The 21,931-nt window shown below is 51.1% G+C and overlaps 8 protein-coding genes across 8 annotated transcripts; 3 read left to right on the forward strand and 5 right to left on the reverse strand.

Moving 5' to 3' along the window:
• Positions 1-57: 57 nt before the first annotated feature.
• On the reverse strand, positions 58-1,758 carry T069G_00956 (ATP-grasp domain-containing protein; the record flags this gene model as incomplete). Its single annotated transcript, XM_056168166.1, has 4 exons — positions 58-101; positions 223-1,372; positions 1,480-1,575; positions 1,705-1,758. 4 exons carry the CDS (start codon positions 1,756-1,758, stop codon positions 58-60), a joined length of 1,344 nt encoding a protein of 447 aa, XP_056033482.1.
• A 1,853-nt stretch (positions 1,759-3,611) lies between these two features.
• Positions 3,612-5,398, forward strand: T069G_00957 (cytochrome p450 domain-containing protein; the record flags this gene model as incomplete). The annotated part of the gene is made up of 5 exons (XM_056168167.1): positions 3,612-3,747; positions 3,805-4,282; positions 4,344-4,412; positions 4,478-5,178; positions 5,235-5,398. 5 exons carry the CDS (start codon positions 3,612-3,614, stop codon positions 5,396-5,398), a joined length of 1,548 nt encoding a protein of 515 aa, XP_056033483.1.
• Positions 5,399-5,545: 147 nt separating this feature from the next.
• On the reverse strand, positions 5,546-5,989 carry T069G_00958 (6-O-methylguanine DNA methyltransferase, DNA binding domain-containing protein; the record flags this gene model as incomplete). Its single annotated transcript, XM_056168168.1, has 1 exon — positions 5,546-5,989. One exon carries the CDS (start codon positions 5,987-5,989, stop codon positions 5,546-5,548), a length of 444 nt encoding a protein of 147 aa, XP_056033484.1.
• Positions 5,990-6,923: 934 nt separating this feature from the next.
• T069G_00959 (iron-sulfur cluster biosynthesis domain-containing protein) lies at positions 6,924-7,700 on the reverse strand (the record flags this gene model as incomplete). The annotated part of the gene is made up of 2 exons (XM_056168169.1): positions 6,924-6,961; positions 7,034-7,700. 2 exons carry the CDS (start codon positions 7,698-7,700, stop codon positions 6,924-6,926), a joined length of 705 nt encoding a protein of 234 aa, XP_056033485.1.
• Positions 7,701-9,348: 1,648 nt separating this feature from the next.
• Positions 9,349-10,257, forward strand: T069G_00960 (GLEYA domain-containing protein; the record flags this gene model as incomplete). The annotated part of the gene is made up of 2 exons (XM_056168170.1): positions 9,349-9,564; positions 9,640-10,257. 2 exons carry the CDS (start codon positions 9,349-9,351, stop codon positions 10,255-10,257), a joined length of 834 nt encoding a protein of 277 aa, XP_056033486.1.
• A 455-nt stretch (positions 10,258-10,712) lies between these two features.
• On the reverse strand, positions 10,713-11,360 carry T069G_00961 (uncharacterized protein; the record flags this gene model as incomplete). Its single annotated transcript, XM_056168171.1, has 1 exon — positions 10,713-11,360. The coding sequence occupies one exon, from the start codon at positions 11,358-11,360 to the stop codon at positions 10,713-10,715; it is 648 nt and encodes a 215-aa protein (XP_056033487.1).
• A 585-nt stretch (positions 11,361-11,945) lies between these two features.
• Positions 11,946-14,092, forward strand: T069G_00962 (uncharacterized protein; the record flags this gene model as incomplete). Its single annotated transcript, XM_056168172.1, has 4 exons — positions 11,946-12,132; positions 12,209-12,915; positions 12,984-13,385; positions 13,439-14,092. 4 exons carry the CDS (start codon positions 11,946-11,948, stop codon positions 14,090-14,092), a joined length of 1,950 nt encoding a protein of 649 aa, XP_056033488.1.
• Positions 14,093-15,948: 1,856 nt separating this feature from the next.
• T069G_00963 (POT family domain-containing protein) lies at positions 15,949-17,907 on the reverse strand (the record flags this gene model as incomplete). Its single annotated transcript, XM_056168173.1, has 3 exons — positions 15,949-17,327; positions 17,404-17,783; positions 17,876-17,907. The coding sequence occupies 3 exons, from the start codon at positions 17,905-17,907 to the stop codon at positions 15,949-15,951; spliced, it is 1,791 nt and encodes a 596-aa protein (XP_056033489.1).
• Positions 17,908-21,931: the final 4,024 nt, after the last annotated feature.

Genomic DNA, 21,931 nt, shown 5'->3' on the forward strand with positions numbered 1-21,931 from the left:
AAAACAGATATTACAAGGAATCCATGCCATCCAGTCTTACGACTCTGTTGTTACCGTCTAGATACCCAGGGTGAACTCAACACCAACGTCAATGTCGCGGGCTATATGTTTTAAAAAAGGTTTATATCGTCAGCAGGTGATTCTTCTCTTTCTTCTTCTTTTTTTATATATTCTTTTTCCTTTTCTTTTATTGTTCGTCATAGAGTTGGGTCGAAAACTTACCCAGCTTGACAACCTTGGACAGCTGCACAGCCTTCTCGGCGGCGCTCTGCAGGTCATCAATAGAAAAGATCTTCAGACCAGACTCGTTGATGATCTGGTGGGCAAGCTCGACGTTGGTACCCTGCAGACGGGCAATGATGGGGATCTTGAGGTTGAGGGCCTCAACGGTGCGGATCAGACCAGTGGCGATGGCGTCACAGCGGACGATACCACCAAAGATGTTGACGAAGATGGCGCTGACCTTGGGGTCGCTGGTGATGAGCTCAAAGGCCTCTCGGATGGCGGCGGGAGTGGCACCACCACCGACGTCGAGGAAGTTGGCGGGCTGGCCGCCGTTGAGCTTGATGATGTCCATGGTGGCCATGGCAAGACCGGCACCGTTGACGAGGCAGCCAATGTCACCGTCCAGCTTGATGAAGTTGAGGTTGGACTGAGCGGCACGGACCTCATCGGGGTCCTCCTGGGTGGTGTCGCGCCACTCGAAAACCTCCTGCTGGCGGTAGTCGGCGTTGTCATCGAAGCCAAACTTGGCGTCCATGCAGAGGACCTGGTGGTCGGAGGTCTCGGACAGGGGGTTGATCTCGATCTGGGTGGCGTCACGCTCGAGGAAGATCTTGTAGAGCTTCTGGATGGTGTCCTTGGCGTCCTCGACGCACTGCTCGCTGAAGCCCAGGCCGGTGGCGATGCCGCGAGCAATCTCGTCGGTAACGCCGGTGTTGATGTCGATGTAGGTCGTAGTGATGGCATCGGGCTGCTCCTTGGCAACGGTCTCAATGTCGACACCTCCCTGGGACGATGAGACGATGACGGGGGTCTGGGAAGCACGGTCCATCAGGATAGCCAGGTAGAACTCGCGGCGGGCAAACTTGCGCTCGCAAATGTAGACGGCATTGCACAGACGGCCACCGGCGCCCGTCTGCTTGGTGATGAGCTTGTGGCCAATCATCTGCTGGGCAAACATCTCGGCCTCGTGGGGGGAGTAGATGACACGGACACCGCCCTTGAGGCCGTTGTCGAAAGTTCCCTTTCCTCGTCCACCGGCGAGGACCTGAGCCTTGATAACCAGGTCGCCGGTACCAATCTCCTTGGCCACAGACTTGGCCTCGGCGGCCGTCTTGGCCACGGCGCCCTTGGGAACGCCAACGCCATACTATTGTTGTAGAAAAAACAGAGTGCCGTGTCAGCCGGATGCTGCCGCGGGAGATGCCCCCGATATGGAGGGGGAGTATTATATTAGAATGAGGTGATTTGATTTACCTTTCTCAGGAGGTCGGCGGACAGGTACTCGTGGATGCTGAGGGCTCGTCGCTGCTGAGCGATGCCGGGCAGTCGGACAGAGGGGGTGGCGTTGCGCTGCGAAGGGAGAGCAGAAGCTCAAGCGTTAGAAGCTGCTGTCAAGATGCAACCCCAAGGAGGGGCGGGTTTTTTTATATCGGCCAAGGGGGGGTAAAAAGAGAGCAACTTTTGCGACGTTTTGCGTACCTTTGCGGCACTGAGCGCCGACGCCGCCGCGCGGCTACGGCCAATGTTGAACATTGCGATGAAGGGGCTGGCGGCTGCCAAATTGAGTGGAGAGAGACGGTGAGGAGGGAGATGGAGGGAGTTCGTGATGAGTTGTGGTTTTTTTTTTTTTTGGCGGTTTGATATGCTCAAAGACGCACAGCTCTCAATGCGGAAACCGATTTCCTGGCTTGTTCGGCCTAAGCTGTGACGGAGGTACCCGAGTTTCGCCGACTGGTGCGGAAAATCGTTGCGCCGGGGCGAGACAGCTGCCGAAGAGCCCTGTCAAGCGCTGTCAGGTGTCAGCAATGTATCGGAGTACCTTGGCAAAGTATGTGCAGACGCGGTGGCAATTGAGTACCAGTACCTGTTCGTCTTGAGCCAATTGGCGGTGCGTGGGGGGGCCATGCGTGAGGCTTTTGATCTTTTGACTGCCGCATCATGTGGCTGTTCCGCCGCCCTCCGAGCCGAATTGAGGCGCAACTTTGTATCATAGCCAGGATCCGGGACGCTGTTTTGCAGCTTGTTTTGCACTCAATGCTTCTACTTAGTGCCTGATCCACTGAATGGCCGCTCCGGAAGACTTGTACTCTTTGCGAATCATTTGGGAGTTGGGGCTTTGTATAACTTATATCGACTGCCCAGCAAGTGACGGGCCTCTTTCTGCTCATCTATTAGCATCACATCTCTCACCTATCTCTTCGCCTCGTGCATTGATCCATCCAATCCATGCAAGGCTTCAAGATCTCATGCACGGACGCCCATCACACACATACCGGCATCGCATCGCATCGCAGCTAACATCCAACCCTTCTACTTAATCTATACACCCACCGCTGCCCATGCATCCAACTTCTATTCCAAGCCACAGTTCAAAGCCTCCCAACATCAATCCTTACTTGAACAATTTCCCAACACCAATAACTAAATACTACTACACACTCCGGATTTAATTTATATGCACTGCAGGTAATCAATAAACATTCCCAATCTAGATCCAATACTTCCCCCCAGCCACCCTCCCTTACACTGTGCTCGTAAGCCAGCCATTCGCAGTCGAGCCTCAACCAAATGGCTTGCAGCTACTAGTCTAGTTCAACCTCCAATTCGGGCAATTTCGCCCAGCCCAGCTAATAAAGTCCGCCCTCTCTCCTTTTTTTATGTACCTTCTTTCTTTTCCCCTGCTCCCAGCTGGGTCTCGTTTGTCGTATTTCCCCGTATCATCGCTCGCCATTTGCTACAAGGGTCGTGATTCCTGCATTTGCTGCTAGTTTCTTTCTGTTCTTTTCAGCGCGCCACCGTGTTAAAATGGCTGCCTTTTTGGATCGATGCGGCCCGGCTCGCTCTGTGACCTATCGCGTCAAAGTCTGTAGATTTTTCACTAAACAAGGTTGACGGATGTAGATCTAGAATATTATGCTCGGGTTACAAGTAGAATGCGGTTTCTCGTGGGACTTAAGAATAAGAAGCAGCCAAGCCCGCTTCCGTTGGGAGTAGCGGCGGCTCTCACCTGTTAGCCGCGAGTCTCGATTCCGTTCTTGTTGCTTTTGTGCTCTTTGTTTGCTTGCTTTGCTTCAAGCTGGCATGTGGCTGTTGCTTGCCGCCCTCTACGGCATTTGACATTAAGATCCTTCCCATCCAACGGCATTAAAACTGCTGGGATAAAAAGCAAGAGGCCGTCACTTTCCACGTCACAGCTGTCGCCTCATTGGCCATAGCTCGTCGAACCTGCCCTTTGAATCCTGCGCTGGGGTCAAGTTCGCGGCTTCCTGCATATAGGCCCAGTATCCTGGTGTAATTCCGCCTTTCTTTCTGTCTGCTGTACCCTCGTCGCCCCAGTTACACGCTCCGCCATGTTACTCTCAAGTCTACAGTCCGCGAGTTTCACCATGGTGGCCAGCTTCGGGCTTGCCTTTGTAACGATTCTCACTGTGCTTGTGTGGCTCCGGCATCTTGCTTCAGATATCAGAATCAGGAAACTCGGCGGTGTGAGGGCACCAATCCTGGCGGGGAATTTGTTGTCAGGTAATTAATTGGCTTCCCTAACAATATTTGTTTGCTCTCTCCTGATCATCAGCACAGCTTCCAAGTTATACTACGAGATTGGCAGGAATCAATACAATAACAACCTTGTCGCTTGGTGTACGGCGCAGCTGGACAACCTGCCACCCGGAAAGAGAACATTTGCCGAGTTCAGCTTGACGGGATCCAAGAGGGTCCTCATCACAAGAGATCCGGAGCAGATCAAGGCGATCTTAGCCACCAATATCTCCAGCTTTGGCCATGGGCCCATGTGGCACAAGCTATGGCGGCCCTTTCTAGGAGACGGCATCTTTGCTGTAGACGGACAGCTTTGGCACGACAGCCGCGCCATGATCAAGCCCATGTTTGTCAGGGACAGGCTGCGCAATCTTGCCATCTTTGATACCTGCACCGACAAGCTGCTGTCAAAAATTCCCTCTGCGGGAGTCACTGTCGACCTCAAGGACCTCTTCTACCGGTGGTCGATGGACACGACGACGGAATTTCTGCTTGGAGAAAATGTCAACAGCTTGGATTTGTAAGACTTGTTGATTTCTTAATTGATGTGTAAAGTAGAACGCTAATATCAGCTTCCCTAGTCCCGACAATGATGTCTTGAACGCCATGCATGTTGCACAGCGGATTCAAATGTTCATCTTTGTCCTCAAGTGAGTATATCCATCAGTCTTGCGCCAGAGATGATTTGAACTAGGTGCTAAAAAGCTGCTTCCAGCCCTATCGCGCCGTTGATCCCAAAAGGTGACTATCACCGAGCCATTAGGAAGTTAGAAGAGTTTATCGAGCCGGCCATTGCTCGAACCCTAGCCATTCCTCAAGTTCGACTTGAAGAGCTCTCCAAACTGGACATGGAATTCTCATTTTTGCACAGCATCGCACGCTACACCAGGGATCCCAAAGTCATACGAGATCAGATCATGTCCGTACTCCTTGCCGGAAGAGACACCACGGCGGCAACTATGTCGTGGGTAATGTACGAGTTGTCCAACTATCCCAAGCTCTGGGCTAGGTTGCGCAGAGAGGTCTTAAACGAACTAGGGAGCCACGGAACGCCAACGTACGAGGCACTCAAAGATCTGACATATGTCAAAAACATCCTCAACGAGACCCTTCGGCTTCATCCGGCAGCTCCTCTCAACATGCGTTCAGTACTAGAGACGACAACCATCCCGGGCCGACCAGGCGAGCCGGGCATTGTGCTGCTCAAAGGAGACAGCGTAACGATCAACACTCTTGGGATGCACATGTACGCAGACTTGTACCCTCCTGTGTCTAATACGTTTGCAGACCCCAGGATATTCAGCCCCGAGAGATGGGAGCACTGGACGCCCAAGCCCTGGACGTATGCTCCGTTTTCTGGTGGACCAAGGATATGCGCCGGGCAGAACTTTGCTCTGACGGAAATGGCGTTTTGCTGTAAGCTGCGTCTCCCTCTTGTGTGTGTGCATCAACTGACTGTTTATTTGTTCTAGTGGTCCGCCTGGCTCAGCGATTCGAGAGCATCGAGTACCGCGGTGATTGGGCGGCTCAGAGGCTGCGAGCAGACATCATCGGCACACCAGCATTGGGGGTTCACGTGGCCTTGTATGAGCCCGGTGAGAAGCCAGATTTACGATTCAAACGTTATACCAATTAGAAGGTTTTATTATGCCACATACAGCTGCAGTTTATATATTCTATACCATACCCATATATTAGTTACGCCATGAAGAGCAATACAAACCAACAAATACCATATAACGCCTTTGCCAGTGCCATGCGCCCATGCATACATGTACATATATTACTCAAACCCAGACCACACCGTCCCCAGCACCCTCCCCTTATCGTCGAGCCTAACTCCTTCGCCTCTCAACAGGCTCTTCTTCTCCGTAATCGTAATCCCTTCCCCGTCCTTGGGCCAGCTGCCCTTGAACCCGCCCAGCGTCCCTCCCGTCGCCACCACGCGATGGCACGGCACTTCCGGCGCGAACGGGTTCCTCCGCAGCGCATTGCCCACGGCTCGCGGCGACGTGCCCAGGTGCGCCGACAGCAAGCCGTATGTGGTCACCCGGCCGCGCGGGATCTGGCAGAGGGCTGTCCAGACGCGCTTCTCGAAGGGGGTGCGTTGACTTTGGGCGATGCGGAGGAGCTGGGGCTGCATTTCTGCTGGGACGTGGATGGTGGTGGATGTGCTCTTCTGGGGTTGCTTTGTGGTTTTTCGGACTTTGGAGATTGAGGATTTCATTGTTGTTGTGGTTTTGCTTGGTTTATTGAGTTTTTGGATGGTTGGTGCCATGGGGGATGTGGTGATGGCTTGAGTTGTGTGTGTGAAGTACGGTAGTGATGAACGATGATGAGTGTCTGTAAGTCGTGTGTGGTTGTGCGTGTAAGTGCTGTGATTTGAGTGTCTTGGTGTAGTAGAAATGGTATTTTGTTTGTTTTAATGTTTTATTCTTCTAGTATCGATGAATGATGTTTCGAAATGAAATGAATCCGAGTCAGGATGGTTCTCAAGGGAATTTATATACGTCCACGGGCGAATTCGGTCTTTCTAATTAACTGTTGTCGCAACACGCAGTAGTTTGTTGGCGTCGCGATATTGAAAGCAACACTGGACGCCAGGTCACGTGGCGTTGCTTAGGAACTGCGATGACATCAGCGGGTGAAGGGCGCGCTCCATACATGAGTGGAATCAAAATTGCGTTGCGATAAATATGGCATAGAGGTTTTCAAAATGGAATTTTTATAATTGAGTTTAATTCTGAATTATAAATTCACAGGGAATCTATGCAGTAAAAAGCCTAATCTACGTCCATGAGCTTAATAACAAAAGCATTATATATTTCATGTCCATCACGACGAGGCCGACAATTAATTATTCAGAGTAGTAAATTTAACATTCATACGATCAATGGCCACATGTGCCTCTAACCTAACGCCGGTATCATGCCCCTATAGTGCTATTGCCTCTTTGCTCCGTGTTCGTAACTTGCTTGTATCGGCACCATTATAATCAAACCCTTTCGTGGATTGCTGAGGCAAATCTAATTCAGAGACTTGCCTCGCCCTAATATTCTTTCTCTCTAGTCGTCATCGTACAATATCTTCGTACATCGGCCTTGGTAGTATTCTCATGAGCCGTGGCCTTTGTCCTGTTCCTCTGTGGCTTCACCAGCGCCTTAGACCATAAATGACTCTCCGCAGCCGCATTGCTCCTCTGCTACTAGTTAGCTTCTGAATTTCGTAGAAATATGTGGCCAATGAATCGGCATGACGGGATTGCACGTACTGATATTGGGGTTCTTAAACACAAACTTCTGACTCAGTTTATCTTCCGCCCAGTCCATTTCGCTGCCGATGATGCTGAAGAGCGCCTTGCTATCAATCAAGACCTTGACGCCGTCTTGCTCCACCAGTTCATCGAAAGCGCCCGGCTTGTCGACGTATTCCAGCTGGTAGGCCAGCCCACTGCAGCCTCGGTTCCGTACACCGACCTTGATGAGCTTCGGGTCGGGTTGGTTGAGCAGTGCGCGCAGCTGTTCCACAGCGGCGGGTGTGAGCTTCATGGCTGCCTTGCGCGCGCGGAGCTTGGAACGAGGTCGGGTAGCAGGAGCAGGTTGTGTCTTTGGCGCATCGGTCTCGGCGGTTTTGGGAGATGGAGGAACTGAGGAGGTCGTTGGAGAAGGCGACTGAGCCTCAACCTGCGGTGGGGCCATCGGCTTGGGTACGGCATCGTGTTGAGGCGGCGGCCGTGTCTCGTGGACACGAGGAAGGGCCTCTGGCTGGGCATGGGATGACTTGGAGAGGTTGTCGCTGGTGGGAGGCTCGGGGATCTTGGACGGCAGCGGATAGGAGTGGTAAGCAAAGCCGGCCACTCTGGATGCACACAGGTGGCGGAAGGACGAGCGGCTGAGGCGCAGCGCAGCGCGGCCGGTAGAGAAGGAGACGTTCATCATTGTATCATAAAGATGCTGCCCGAATGTGCATGCTTGGGGAGTGTGGAAAAGGATTGGATTGGGGTCCGGAGGTTACAAGGTGGGGAGGGTAGATGCGGATGTTTGAAATCAATTTCCCGGCTCAGCTCAGGAACCCTGAACGATTATGACATGATCTTTTTGCCGTCGTGTACCGCCGTGCTTTGTGCCCGCAGAGCGTCGGCCGAGCCAATCGGCGTCCGAGAATTAGTCAGTGGCTGAGGGAAAATGTCGGAATAGCCATTTTTGGTTTGCCGCTACGTACCTTGCTTTGCTTTTGGGCGTGGCGAATGACTAAGGCACTAACAGAGCTTTGACAGTTGCACAGCTATGAGCTACGAGGTTGGATGCAATATAGCAATAGGTGGAGCTATAGATTCAAGATTGCTATTCTGAGCCTAGATATTAGGCATTACCAATGTCAGTGGTTGTCTTTGTCGACGTGATTTGACTGTGTTCAAACGGGTTGGGTTCTCTTTCTGATAAAACCCGCGGGTGTTCACCTTAACATGTCTAAGTCCACTAATTACAAGCTACAAGATCGAACTGAGATACGATATATGCCTGATAACCTTAAAAAGTAGATGGAGTGGGTGGAGGGTACAAGTCCAATTAGCAACCCAGGACTTTTGGTTCAAAAGGATCACTATTGAAATTGCTACTTGAACTGAGCCGTCTATCATATAATTGCTAATTGCCGGGTAGGAGAAGTCAAGTAGAAGACACTGAGACGGAACCCGAAACAAACTGAATGAATCTGTATCTGATATTACCCGAGAGCAACTCATAATACAGAGTCTTCAGGTACTAATGCCATTGCTGCCACGGAAATCGAGACATAGGCCCAAAAGGATGAACCGGTGAGCAATTGTGGAAATGGTCAATGCCACTAAATGCTGCAAGGGCGCCAAAAGGAGTATTTCCCGACGACATGCAGGTGCAAGAGGCTGGCTGAAAATGAACAAGGACAACAAAAAAACACAGCAAAGACGCCCTGCTATGAGCCCGAGAAAATAAGCTGCATGTAGTCTAATGTCCACCTCGATCTCATTCAGCCATGATCGACACGCCCCAGCCACGTCATATGCAGCTGCATTGGCAATTGCATGGATACGAAAGTAACCATCACGATGCCATCAATGGACTAAGCATTGGGTTGACTGGGGAGAGATTGAGTTTATCCCTTTTCATCTACGGATACGACGCTGTCATGTAGCTACCCCTGCCGCTAGCTCTGCCCAGGTGCATTTCAGCTTTGTAGCTCCCAATGGAAATGCCGACCAGCTGTGCTTTTTGTCGTCTCTGCCCGCGACTCAGCTGGTTTATTGCATGGCAGCTTTGCCCTTTTTCATCCCGAGATGGTGGACGAGTGGAAATTACGGTGGGAAAATCGGCAAATGAGGTCTTCACAATGAGATCATGGCTACATGGACTACAGTTAGGTCTTCTATAGTCCTAGTACTATCATCTAGGTCCTAGTGCTGCGATGGGAGTATAAATAGAGATGTAGTAGTTGGTAGAACAACTCTTGTCAACCCTGTCCTCCTTTCAGTTCATCATCAACCAAGAACTTTTACACTCCATGGCTGTACACAAGACATTGGTTCAGGCCCTCGTGGCTTCAGCCGCGATGGCTAGTGTTGGCAACGCTCATGCCATCGCCGTCCCTGCTGGCCAGCTAGATGCCCGCACATATCCGACTCCCACGTGTGACCCAAGCCAAACAGTCACACAGACAGAAACCAAGACAGTCACCTCGTGGAAGGCCCTGTTGACGATTACTCTGGGCGGAGGCACCAAGACGGAGACCAAGACAGAAATCTGCACCGTCACCGACACGGAGACGGTCACCCAGACAGAAACCTCTACCACTACCACCACTGTCACTCCCACAATTACACCCCCAAGCTGCCCGACACAGTGTCCGCCTCCTCCATCGTGTAACAACCTTGGGTTTGACTGGGCATACTACAACAACTCGGCTCGTAACACCGACACAACATACTCTACCTTCCATCCAGACTCTTACAAGAAGACAACTCCCATCTATGTGGGCACCACTTCATATGTTGGCGGTCTTTATCAGGACACTGGGACAACTGGCCCCATCTACGATTCCAGCCGAAACTTTAATCTCGACTTCTTTGCCCTGAACCACCACGCCTACATCTACGCCTGCGAGGCTGGCACATATAGCGTCGACATCCCCTATGCAAACGACGCTGTTTATCTATGGACCGGTGCAAATGCCTACTCTGGCTGGACAGACGATAATGCTGTTGCAAAGGCCCGTTACAATCAACCAGACCATATCGCCGGCAAAGCTAGCTATAAATTCGACATCCCGGCCAATACCTATGTGCCCATCCGCTTCTTCTATGGACAGGCGCAGTATGGCGGAGGTTTCAACTTCAACATTACGGCTCCGAGCGGACAAGTCATTGTGAGCAATCAGGAAACGTTTAGCCCGTATGTCGTACGGTATTCGTGCGATGGAACTACGGCGCCCCCGTTTCCGGCATTTGGAAAGGAAACTTGATTAGCTCTGTCACATCTTTAGGAGAAGGTATCACGGGATATACTGGACGTATTATGTCGAACCTATATCTTAAATAAAATGTTATCGCGTATTCACTGAGCACACACTTTGCTTCTAATATCTATGCAATGAATTGACGGATCATCTACAAGCTATGAAATACATGCGAATGAGTTTCTTGAGCCGGCATACTCACTTTGTTAGATATGTTGTCGCACTATATCACTTTGTATATGAGGTACTTCGTCAACTTCCAGTCGATTCTTCAAATCTAAAACCTTCCTACAAATATGTCTACAGTTACTACCTTCCAAGGTTGCTGAGCACCGCGCTGGAGGGGATCTCTGCACCGGAATATGCCTCGAGGAGGCCAGTCAATAACTGCATTAGGCAGATGTTGGTAGTACCGCTCTCCAGGAGTGTGTAAGTCATTGTCATCCAAGCAGTCAGCAAATTCACGGTTTCTCAGTCGGCTTCGGTTTCGCGGGTTTCACTTTGGGATGTTTTCCCTCGATGTGAACATCTTCGACTTGTAGGCGAAACTCCTTGAGCGCGGCCTCTGTGGCATACTCATCAAATCTTCGAGAGATATACGCCTTGTCGTACTCTTGACGCTCCTCGCCAGGCGCCAGAGGAGGGGGCTGAGAACACTCACCAAGTTTTCCATAGCCGAATTGAGATCTGTACAGAGACGCCGAAATTGGTCCTGGGCGTTCCCCACCCTGCAAGTGTGCGATGTTGTCGAGAAGCTGGTTTATAGACGCACCAAGAGGACGCTCATCCGAGTCAGATGAAACAGGCTCAGTTCCAGACTCAGATTCGGTGGTGGTTTCTCCATCTCCAGATCCTTCATCTCCAGGTTCTCGCCAACTTGCGAGCCATTTCAATGGCCTCTTCTTCGAAATTCTCAAAAGCGCGTCGACAATCAAGTGGCATAGCAATTGATGTTTGTACACGCCCATTGAGGCTTCTTCTCTGTCCCGTGGCTGTGGCTGTACCCGCCGCTCTGGATTTGGCTCTGATGGTACATGTAGAGTGGCGGGCGTTGATGGCGGTGATGGCTGATCCAGCCACACAAAGACACTGTCATTGAAGGCAATCATTTTAGTTTCACATTAGTACTCCGGACATCAAGTCTTTCTTTTTCTTTGGTCAAGGTAGTAGATGCCCGGTTTTTAGAGCATATGATATTATCGCTATAATTCTCTAGCATCTGCTACATACGTATCTGCTATTATAGCTCCGGACTATACGCTCCTCTAGTGGCCGGTAGTTTTCACTAGGCAGCTCCAAGTTTGAGACCAGATTGTTGAATTAGCCGCTTCCTGTATTAGTCGATGGATAGTAAGAATTCCAGTTACCTTCGTAATATTTCTGATGGATGCACTCTGCCCTGTCAGACAAGCTTTGATGCCCTGTCAGATCCAGATCTCGAGTGGGCTTCAGGCACCAATTTGCCCGATATAGCAAACCACGTTGCGAGTGGCGTCTTATTCAGTGGAGCGCACTACGTCGGATCCAGCAACATAAGCCTCTGGCAAGCCTTGGAACCGCCTAGCGCAGCCCTTGGCCAGGCACCCGGTCCCTAAAGTTTCCATCCTTCATCAATCCTCGATCAACAGAGGCATCAAGGCATCGGCGCCATCAAAACATTGCATCTCCACAAAGTCCACAAAGTCCCGGCAGTCATGGATGAGGACTTTAACCCGGACGACTGGGAGTTCGCAGTTCCGCTCCCCGCATCCCCGGGGGGCACCGTCCCCAGTATTGAGTTTCCACCGGAACTACTGAAACCGGATACGTGCGTGGTCAGTCTTGAGAAATGGTGCAGAGCTTGTGGGGAGCCGATGAACAGTGGAGAGTCGTTTGTATCTGGTAAGTTGAACCGACTGTTTCCCTCTTCCATGTCTGTTGGTTGGTGGGTTTTCGCTGATCGGCTGAATGTACATAGTCTTCCTGGATGATGGCAACGTCAGAATCGTTGGCGCTCAAGAATATCCGGCTCGTGAAGACGAAGACGAAGATGATGGGTCTGACATGCGGGCGGTCCGTAGACCCTTCTTCAACTGGGATCCCTTTGGTAGGCGTCTTAAGCCCAGTCACCTCGAGAGTGCCACGATACACACCGAGTGTTTTAATCTGTTCCGACGCAACTGCCCAGATGACCAGGTGGCGCCCCGGCTGTTGCTTGCGGGACGCTGGAGAAGCCCTTGGGAGGGTGCGCCGAAATTCATATTGACCGTCAAATCCGATGTTACTAGCTTGATACGGCTGGCGGCGATAGCATGCAATCTACCGCAGTTGGAATTGATGCCAATGGAGCTCAAGCGCCTGGTGTTTGAAGAGTTGATCACCCAGCCGTGCGCTCTTACTCGCTATTACTCTGTTACATCGCTAGCCGCCGATTCGAGCCGCCGGCCTTTGGACGAGCAATTCTCAATGCCCATTGCCAAAGTTGCTCATTGGGAGCGAGGCCAAGGCCCGGCGAGCGAGGAGGAAGTTCTTCCACCTGTCATTCGAATCATCATTGACTCTCAGGGAATCAGCCGCATCGAGAGGCTTGCAAAAAGGCCCGAAGCACTTTCACAGCCATCGGATACTGAATTGTATATTGTGGAGAGTCAAGAAACGCTAAAGCACGTTCAGGTGCAATTTCAGGTAACTCACTAATAACCGCCCCAGTTCAACTATGCTTGTCAACTATCGGGCTAACGACCAGACGATAGTCAGGATTAGCGCGCCTAAGGCACTTTGGAGATGCAAAAGCAACATATCTTCTTCCCTGGGACACACCCTCACCTCCGGTTGTAGAACATTTGCTAAGCCCAACAGCTGGGCGGCCCAGTCATGCCAGAGTAATGCAATTCGCAACCATTGACCAGTCAAAGATATCAGGAATTACATTTTTCTTGACATGGGCAAATCATTATGCTTCACCTAGGCCGGCTGGGCCCCAGTTCTTTATGCATGCGCACACCCCCAAGGAACCTTCTGCTAGATCAACATTCGATAAGCTCCTCTACCCACAAGACTGGGCTGGGGTTTGGAACTATGTGCCGTTTCCACATAACGACCGATTGATTTGTTTTGGGATTGAACACGAATCTGATACGAATCTCAAGGTCTTGGTACGAATTTATGCCTCTATTAGCGTCTTATTGTCTGGTCTAACTTGTTGCAGTTTCGATTTGAGAAAGCCGGCGATGTTATGGTTGGTATCCAGTATGACCGATATCCCAACCGCACCCAGACGGTGTGGGCGGCAAGCAGCAAACTGCAGCTTATTTGCGGTCTATCAGAGTCCGGCAGCGTCATCACACTGGACGCAGAAGCCGATGGGAGCCAAACACCAGACCGGCCTTTCAGACTGCCCTTTAGGCAGACCGTGGTGCCATATAGTCACGGAGGATGTTTGTCGTGGGCACCGCTGGAGCACGTTGCACGTCTACGACTTTTCACGGACGAAGATGCTGGCATCTGCCGGGGTCTTTTGCTAGAATATGAAGATGGTGGACAAAGAGCTGTTGGAGAATGCCGAGTTGGCCTTGATGTAGAGCGGGCCTATGAGAGGCCCGTGGGCCTTTGCATTGGGCGGAAGTCGGGCTTTTCTCGCTGGAGTATTAGAGTCAGAGTTGATGGGCAAGCGGAGCACATGCATTCGGAAAGAAATTGGCAATGTTACCCAATGCGCGGCACTCTGGTTTCTTGGCAGAAGCGGGGGTTTTCTACGCTCAAAGTAGTTGTTGATGATGATGGTGTTGATAATGGTGGTGGTGGTGGTGGTGGTGCTGCTGCTGCTGACGATGGTGTTGATGATGATGATATGCCATTTTAGAACGATTTGTTTGGTTATATATATGAAAGGCACAGGATTGGCAGATGCCATGATTTTGGATTATAGATGGATATTGGCAACAGGATAAATTGACTTTTCTTTGATGGACAGTGTATTGCTCGATTGTTATTAACTCAAGTAGTAGATACTACCTAGGCAGTTTGCAAGCAAATAGACTTGCACGGCAACTTACAAACTCAGTACTGTGTACTTGATGTATGTAAACTCAAGTTGTTTGAGTCACAGTTCTCAACAGTTTGATCGACATCGAACTGTCTCGACTCTGCACTTACATGCCTACCACCACAGCATTCGCAACATAAATTGGCCACTCCAGCCGAGTGTAAATAACCAGGATGACGTACAAATTTTGTATCCCGCCGCCCTTACTATAACAATAATTGAACTTGGATATACTGAGGCCTTCCAACTCCGTACTTGGTACGTACCTGCGTACCCGCGTACCTGCCTCTTGTACTTCGCAACTCTCAACACCAACAGTTGTCAACCCTGTATGTAGACAACTAACATCACCACACTTCAACAACAAAACAATAGAAATAGGCACTTTGGCCGAGTGGTCTAAGGCGCCGTGTTCAGGATTTATCTTGCTTCGCGGTCTAGTAATAGGCGAGGGTTCGAATCCCTCAGGTGTCATTCTTTTTGCCCATCTCTCTTAGTGTCCAACCCCTTTACCGAACAGAGTACAACTTGCGATTGGTGGGAGCAGGTTTTTTCATTTTTTTCTGGTCTTGTTTTTTTGTGCTGGAAATTCTCACGCCCGCTCTTTGCTTACATTCCCTGCTTGCTACTTGGTGGGGGGGGGGGGGGGGGGGGGGGGGGGGGGGGGGTTCGTGGGACGCTGGAAATTGCGAGTAATTGTCTTGTCACACTGTCTCCTTTTTTTGCTATCCTGCGAAAATATTCTGTTTTTGCAATTGTCAATCAACAATTGAGTCACTTTGCAATATTACACTTTCATAGATAGAGGCAAAAACCAAAATGGCACGAAAGGGGCGACTTTGCACATCTTCCCACAAGGACCCAAATCCTATCCGAGGGGTGAGTACGGAGTAATATGGAGTCAGGAAAAGAAAAAAAAAATCCCCCCATCAAAGATGACCGCTACCGTACTCCGTAGAAGTACCAAGGTACCTCGCTATATCCGACAGCGCGGCCGGGCGGTGCCGTCTTGGCCACGTTCCCATCGGCAGCTCGCCGGCAATTCCTCTCTTGTTTTTTCCTTGGCTTACGCACAAGTCGAGAAATTGTCCGAAAATCCGCGCCAAAAAAATCGTTTTTCATGGCGCTACGGAGATAAAACTGGGTATAACATTAGCTCGCTCGGGTATTTCGATCTACGGCGTGTGAAAATACACAAGGCACAATTCTAGCCTTTTCTTCTTTCACAAAAATGAAAAGGCTACTTACTATAATCCTCCGTAATCGGCTGTCTACCAGTGGCCAAATGAATCATCTTTTCTCGACGAAAAAGAGTCCAGAATCGTCGTCTGATGATCCGAGTGGGCCTCCAGCCCGTGAAAGTGGCGTGGCGCTATTTTATACGACAACGTTAACAAGAAGAGAAAAATTATGCATGGAAGAATTCGAGAAAGGCTAGCACACTGGCGCCAAGCTAGGAGAAATCCATCAGCTAATGGGTTCCCACTTCAAACAGGAGCAAGAGTCAGGTCATCACAGCTCTCTCTCTTATCAGTGGGTATGAACAATGCTTGTAAACATGCTGTGAATATTGATATTTTTGTTTGTAAAAAGTCATTATAATACATTAAACGCGTGGTATCTACATCCGCTCCATTACTGTACACTATACACAAAACTCCCCCTCTCCGCAATTAGTTAGCCTCAGCCTCGGCCTCAACCTCCTTGGTGGGAGGGAGGACGGGTGCCTCGCGGTCAAGCTCGAATGACTCGTCCTCAATCTTGTCGTAGTGGTGGAACAAGGCGAAGAAGACAAAGGCAGTGACGATACTGGCGCCGGCAACACCAGTGTACATCCAGATGAACTCGGGGTCCTTGGACACGGAGACCAGGGCTTCGGAGATGGCAGAGCCAAAGGCGTTGGTGAAGAGGTACAAACTCTGGACAAACGACTTCATGCTGGGGGGAGCCTTGGTGTAGGCATACTCGAGACCGGTGACGGAAATGAAGATTTCGGCCAGACCGACAAAGACGTAGGCAGGAGCCTGAACGGCAATGTGCACGTTGTTGGGGAGAGTCTTGCCGTCGACGTTGGCGGCGTCACACTCAAGGGGGCTCTTGTAGCAAGGGCCGGCGTTGTAGATAAGGTGCTGGACAATGGCAGCATAGCCAAGGCACATGGAGATCCAGACGAAACCGAGGGTTATACGGGCAATGGGTCGGATCTTGATACCAGCCTTGCGCAGGGCGGGGTACACGAGCATCTCGAGGAGAGGGGTGAAGATGAGAATCGAGATGGAGTCAAAGTTCTGCATAAAGTCGTTGGGCATGCCGTGTCCGTTCATCTGGCCGGCCTGGGTGACAAAGTTGGTGGAGAATTGACCGTAGCCAACCCAGAAGATGGGGTAAAAGACAAAGACCTTGCAGGCACGGATGGCACGCTTCAGCTCCTCGACGAAGTGGTCGTTCCAGACAACAGGCTTGGTCTTGCCGTGGGCAGCGCGCCATGAAGGCTTGGCGGCATCCATGTTGCGGCTGGCAATCATCATGCCGAGGGCCTTGAAGGCGTCGGTGATGATGGAGCCCTGCGGGGGGTGGATAATGTATGACTTGCGGCGGATGACGAGGATGAAGATGCCCACGTTGAACATGAGGAAGCACATGAGGAAGGCAGTCCAGAAGCCGCAGTACTTTTCCATGAAGGGGGTGGCGATGAGGGAGAGGGAACCTAGGTTGATGCACCAGTAGAAGATCATGTAGATGCGCTGGTAGGTAATGGCAGGGTCAATGATGATTCGCTCGCCAGACTTTTCCGTTCGGATAGCCATGGTTCGGCGCTGGTACTGGTCGGCAATCAGAGGGGCGATGTTGGACTTGATACCACCGGTACCGAAACCAATAATGATAATAGCAACAATGTATCCAGGCAGGCCGGCATTGGCAGCATGAGCCGCAGGCAGAGACGTCGTCCACAGGATGACGAGACCGACCCAGTAGACACCGCAGAAGAGCATGATGGCCTTGTACTTGCCCAAGTACTGATCAGAGATGATGGCACCGAGAATAGGAGTCACTGCACAAGAGAAAATCCAGAATTAGCAAACGCTTCCTCCTTGATGTAGCTGATGGAAGCTCATTGTTTGACATACCATAGCAGAACCATTGGAAGAACAAGTTCAGACCAGTGGCGGCCTGACCACCCATACCCAGTCCAGGAGCATCGGTGGTGTCGTTCTTGTCGTTGCTAATGTAGTTCTGGAAAAGACCTGAAGCACCGTAGTAGGTGAAACGCTCCATAAGCTCGACAATGGCGATGAGGAAAGCAGAGGCGGGCAGGTTCTCGCCAACACGGCGCAGCGTCCGCTTCTCAAAGTCATTGGGCTCCTCGCCATCGGCGGTGTTGCCCTCCTCGGCACTCTCCGGTGAGGAGCTAAAGTCCTTCTTCTCATCAGGGTCGGAAGCAATGAAGCCTCCGGCAAGATCGCGAGTCTCGCCGTGGGGAACACGCTCGTTGAACTCCTCGTGGAGCCTGTCAGGGCAAGATATGTAAGCATAAGACTAGACGGTGTGAAGCAGGAGAAGAAGACGAGGAAGAATCTTCAGTCCCCCATGGAGACATACTCAGCAACGGTATCCTCGTGATTGTTGGCCATGATTGCAATCTGACTATTCGTCTACACCTCTACTGTTCCAAACCCAAGGCAGGCCCTTTCAAGAAACGACAAGACCAGCCAGGAAGTGAGCAAGGGAAGAACAAGAGGAGAAGGAGACGAGTAAACTGCGCAGACGAGGGTGGGATGCCACGATTTAAAGGATTTCGGGGCACTCCAGTTTCCAACAGTCCACTCTCTCCAGTCTCCAGTCTTCAGATACAACGTTGTCCGCCACCCAGCTTCGCAGTCTGTCTCAGGACGGGGACGAGAGAGATACAGAGCTGCCCCCCAACTTCTTTTGGCCCTAGCCAGGCCGCGGTCGTCTCGCTTCGTGCTTCTTCCCCACGGGCCAGTCCATGTAGTTTTAGTTTCCAGCAAGTCTGTACACCCACGCGGCGAGGGCGCTGACTTTGGCAGTTATCCGAGACCGTCAATCGTCATAGGAAGAGGCAGACGCTGTGATTCGTGTAACTGAGATGCGGTCCCTCGCCATCAGCCCCATCGAACGGCAAAGACCTGGTTGAGCTAGGCCACAAGCAGCCGGCTGGTGGTCAGGGGCCTCCCTTGCTTCGTCTCTCTTTTTCCTTTTTGCTTGTCTGTGGTTGATTCTCGCTCAGATCGAGGTCCACAGCCTAAAGGCCCGAAACGAGCAGGAGGGCCACGCGAGTTGCCCGCCAAGAAAAAAAGCCATGCCTGGCAACTCCGTGGCCGCCGCTGCTTCCAAGCCACCGGCATGTGGCGTGCCGATTAGTTAGGAGCATTTGCGGGTCGGGTTCATCGTTGCTGCTGTTGGAAATTGGCCGGAGATAGATGCAGTTGAACGGTTCGTGTGTGTTCTAGCAGTCTAGCAGGATAGTTAGTGGCTTGTAGGGCCTGAGATGCACCGAGGCAAAGGCTTGCAGATAGTGGCCCAGGGCAATTGCCTAGCGCCTCCGCCAGGGGCCACTTGCCTGGGGCGAATCAGCGCGCGGAGGGGGCGACCGAGATGCGCGTTTTTGGAAGAGCGCAGCCACTGGCCTGGGAAGGTGCCGGCAAGGGAAAAAAAGAACCGAACCTTGAAGCATGCACAAAACTCAATCCCCAATAAGCGTAACCGCGATGCCGAGTTCGCAGCAGCAGGATTTTTCTTTTTTTCTCCCCGGCCGTGGCATGATTCGTGGACCTTTGACGACTCGCCAGGGCTCTCACGTGTCAACCCGGTGCTTGTCTTTACCACAGACGGGAGGTGGAAAGTCAAATGTCGGACGACCTGTTACTTGAATGGACTTGAATGGACTGGTACTTGTGTGTCGACAGGTTGCATTCGATTCGGGGCCGGCAAATGGTACAGTAGGTCAGGTCAGGGGACGGGAGTATTTACGAGTACCGTCGGGCTAGCACCAGCACTGCCGGTACGAGCCATGCGCTGCAACTGCGCTACAGAAGGCGCCAGGCGCTACTGTACGGAAGCATGCGCGAGTACATACGAGTACAGCAGAAACAATTTGGATCAATCCATGGAAGACGGAATCGGAAAATGCATTTGATCTAATTGCACTATGCCCTTCGTGGCCGCCTCAGCACCTCTGTCGGGCAAGGAAGCCGAAGGGCGATTAACCTGATCAGTTCAGGCCATGTCAATCGTCATCAGCAATGTCCGTATTACATACGAGCACTGCGGGCATAAACGGCTCGAAATGAGGCTCAAGATGAGACACCCGACGTCGACTGCACTGCAATGTCCGGCCTTCAGCTCATCTCAGGCGGCAACCTAGGCATTGAGGCGCCATGCTATGCGCTTTGACGCGCAGACCGCCAGAGCCTCGAGTCATTCATTTGGCGATGCCTCGGGCGGCGATGCGCCGAACATGTAGGCAATACCACACGCTTCGTGTATGTTTAGCGCGCCATGCAGGTACCGTGTACGTATGAGTTGCCGTGCTAGGCCAGGCTGACTGCCAGCTCAGCCGTCTCGTCAACTCCGTTCCGCCTGTGACTGACACAATGCCTTTCACTCTTATTCTTAGCCTTCCTCACCATCCAGCCGCACCACCGTTGCTAATCCCTCAGCTCAGGCGCCTATTTCTGTCTTGGTGGCGCAAGCATGAGCATTTACCTACTACGGATTGCCTAGCGTCAGGTACAAGTCCATCATGCACACTGCATGTGAAGAATCTCATGATGTGCCAACTTGGATTGTTTAGCAGCAGCACAACTACTGCACGAAATACCAATGCTTGCAATCATTCTTCTAGAACACGGTGGCAAATTGACTAAATACATACATTCTTGTACAGGAACGTGCGATGCGGCTGATTATCAGTAGGTAGTCATCCTTTCGACATCTGTCATCCATGCACCAAGTCTACACTTCGTATTCAGCGTATATGTGGCATCGATGGCACCACCTCGCAACCACTGTCATCGAACGGCTAATCGGCGCCCTCGCCAAGGGGCTTGCGGAGAGGCTTGGGGAACTTTTTGACTGACTCCTCCATCTGTGCGCACCCTTCATCACGGCCTCCACACGCGTTCTGCGATGGTGCGGAGGATGGAATTAAGGGTTCTGGGGTTGAATCGCATTATGTACAAGAAACCTCAAGAGAGGGTGAGCTGAGGCTGTATTGGTCAGTTCCCGCAACCCATGTGGGGTGGTGACCGTGCCTCCAGTTGTTTACTTCTGCTACCCTGCCATTGGTGAGAGATGGATTCTCCGTACAGTGGCAGGAAATTGTGGTTCGGAAAATGAAGGGAAGAGTTTTGGCTGAGCTGAGCAGAAGCCAGCGACTTGGAAATGAGGCGGCATCAATGCTTGCTCTCACTAATGTAGGTAGTCACGGACAATTCGGAGATATCCTTCTTCTGGAGCCAAGTTAGCGCCCCGGTCTGAACACTCCGAGACTCCAAACCCTCGACGCAAACTCGCTTCGTCCGACTATCTGGGTGGAACAGGTAAATAGTCTAAGAGGACGGGGAGACGGGGAAAAGGGGGTCGTGATGGAGACGAGTGTCATGCTCGGTGCCACTCTGCTGCTAGCTTTATCAACAATTCTTCAATTTTATTACACGTAGTATTGCCTCATGGTAATATTTCAGATATAGTTAAACAATATGACTTGCCAACTGCTCAAGCTCACGAGAAAGCCGCAACCAAGTCTCCTGAGTATATCGAAAACATCACGGGTGATGTTGAGCACTGGATGAAATTTCTTTCAATGCCACCAGTTGCGTGCTAGGCTATTAGCAACCTTCTGGATACAAAGTGGCTGAAAAGTTTTCATGCATTGAGCCTAAGTTAAACAGACACCATGCACCAATAACGAGAGTCTCAATGCTAGAATGGCGCCCAAGACATGGCTCCAAATTCTGCTACAGCCTACACATTGACCGAAAACTGCTAAATTTATGTTCAAGAAGAGTCTCCCCCAAAGCGATACTATCAGTACGAGTCAAACAACTGACAAAAACGACAAAAGATGGCCATTTGTGAATATCGCCTTCGAAACTAACACCAGCTAATTTGTCATGATGGCTGCCGAATAGAATATAGGGTAGATATCAGACAGACAGCGATGAGAACTACCCTGTATGCAGATTTGATAGAAAAGAGAGAACTCTAGCAGGCACCTTATGACTTGGTTGTTACGAATTGCGTTGATGAGAAGCTGAAATGCCCTTGTCTTGGGGAATTGGACAAAGCTCAAGACAAGATCACCCCCCTTTTTAATTTGTCAACCAAGGCATTTTTAGCAAGTTCTCAACCTTGGTCCGCTTCTCTCGAGTCTTTGGCCGTTCGTCCATTTAGTGAGCATCTTTACTTGCCGCTCCATCTTCTTCCGTCCCGTCTCAGGTTGTACAGCCTGAGACCATGGCTCGGGAAGTTATAAGAGTGCCTCATAAGTTGGTATCGCATCTTTAGCACCAGTGTTTTCTACATGAGAGGTTTTGATTTGATGCAATCTCAAATGACGAAAGATAAGAAATGACGACGGCAATGACAACGGCATTGGGGTCAGCGACAAATAACAAGATGCCAGCCACAAGA

This window comes from Trichoderma breve, chromosome 1, assembly GCF_028502605.1.
Source record: "Trichoderma breve strain T069 chromosome 1, whole genome shotgun sequence".
NCBI classification, from domain to species: domain Eukaryota; kingdom Fungi; phylum Ascomycota; class Sordariomycetes; order Hypocreales; family Hypocreaceae; genus Trichoderma; species Trichoderma breve.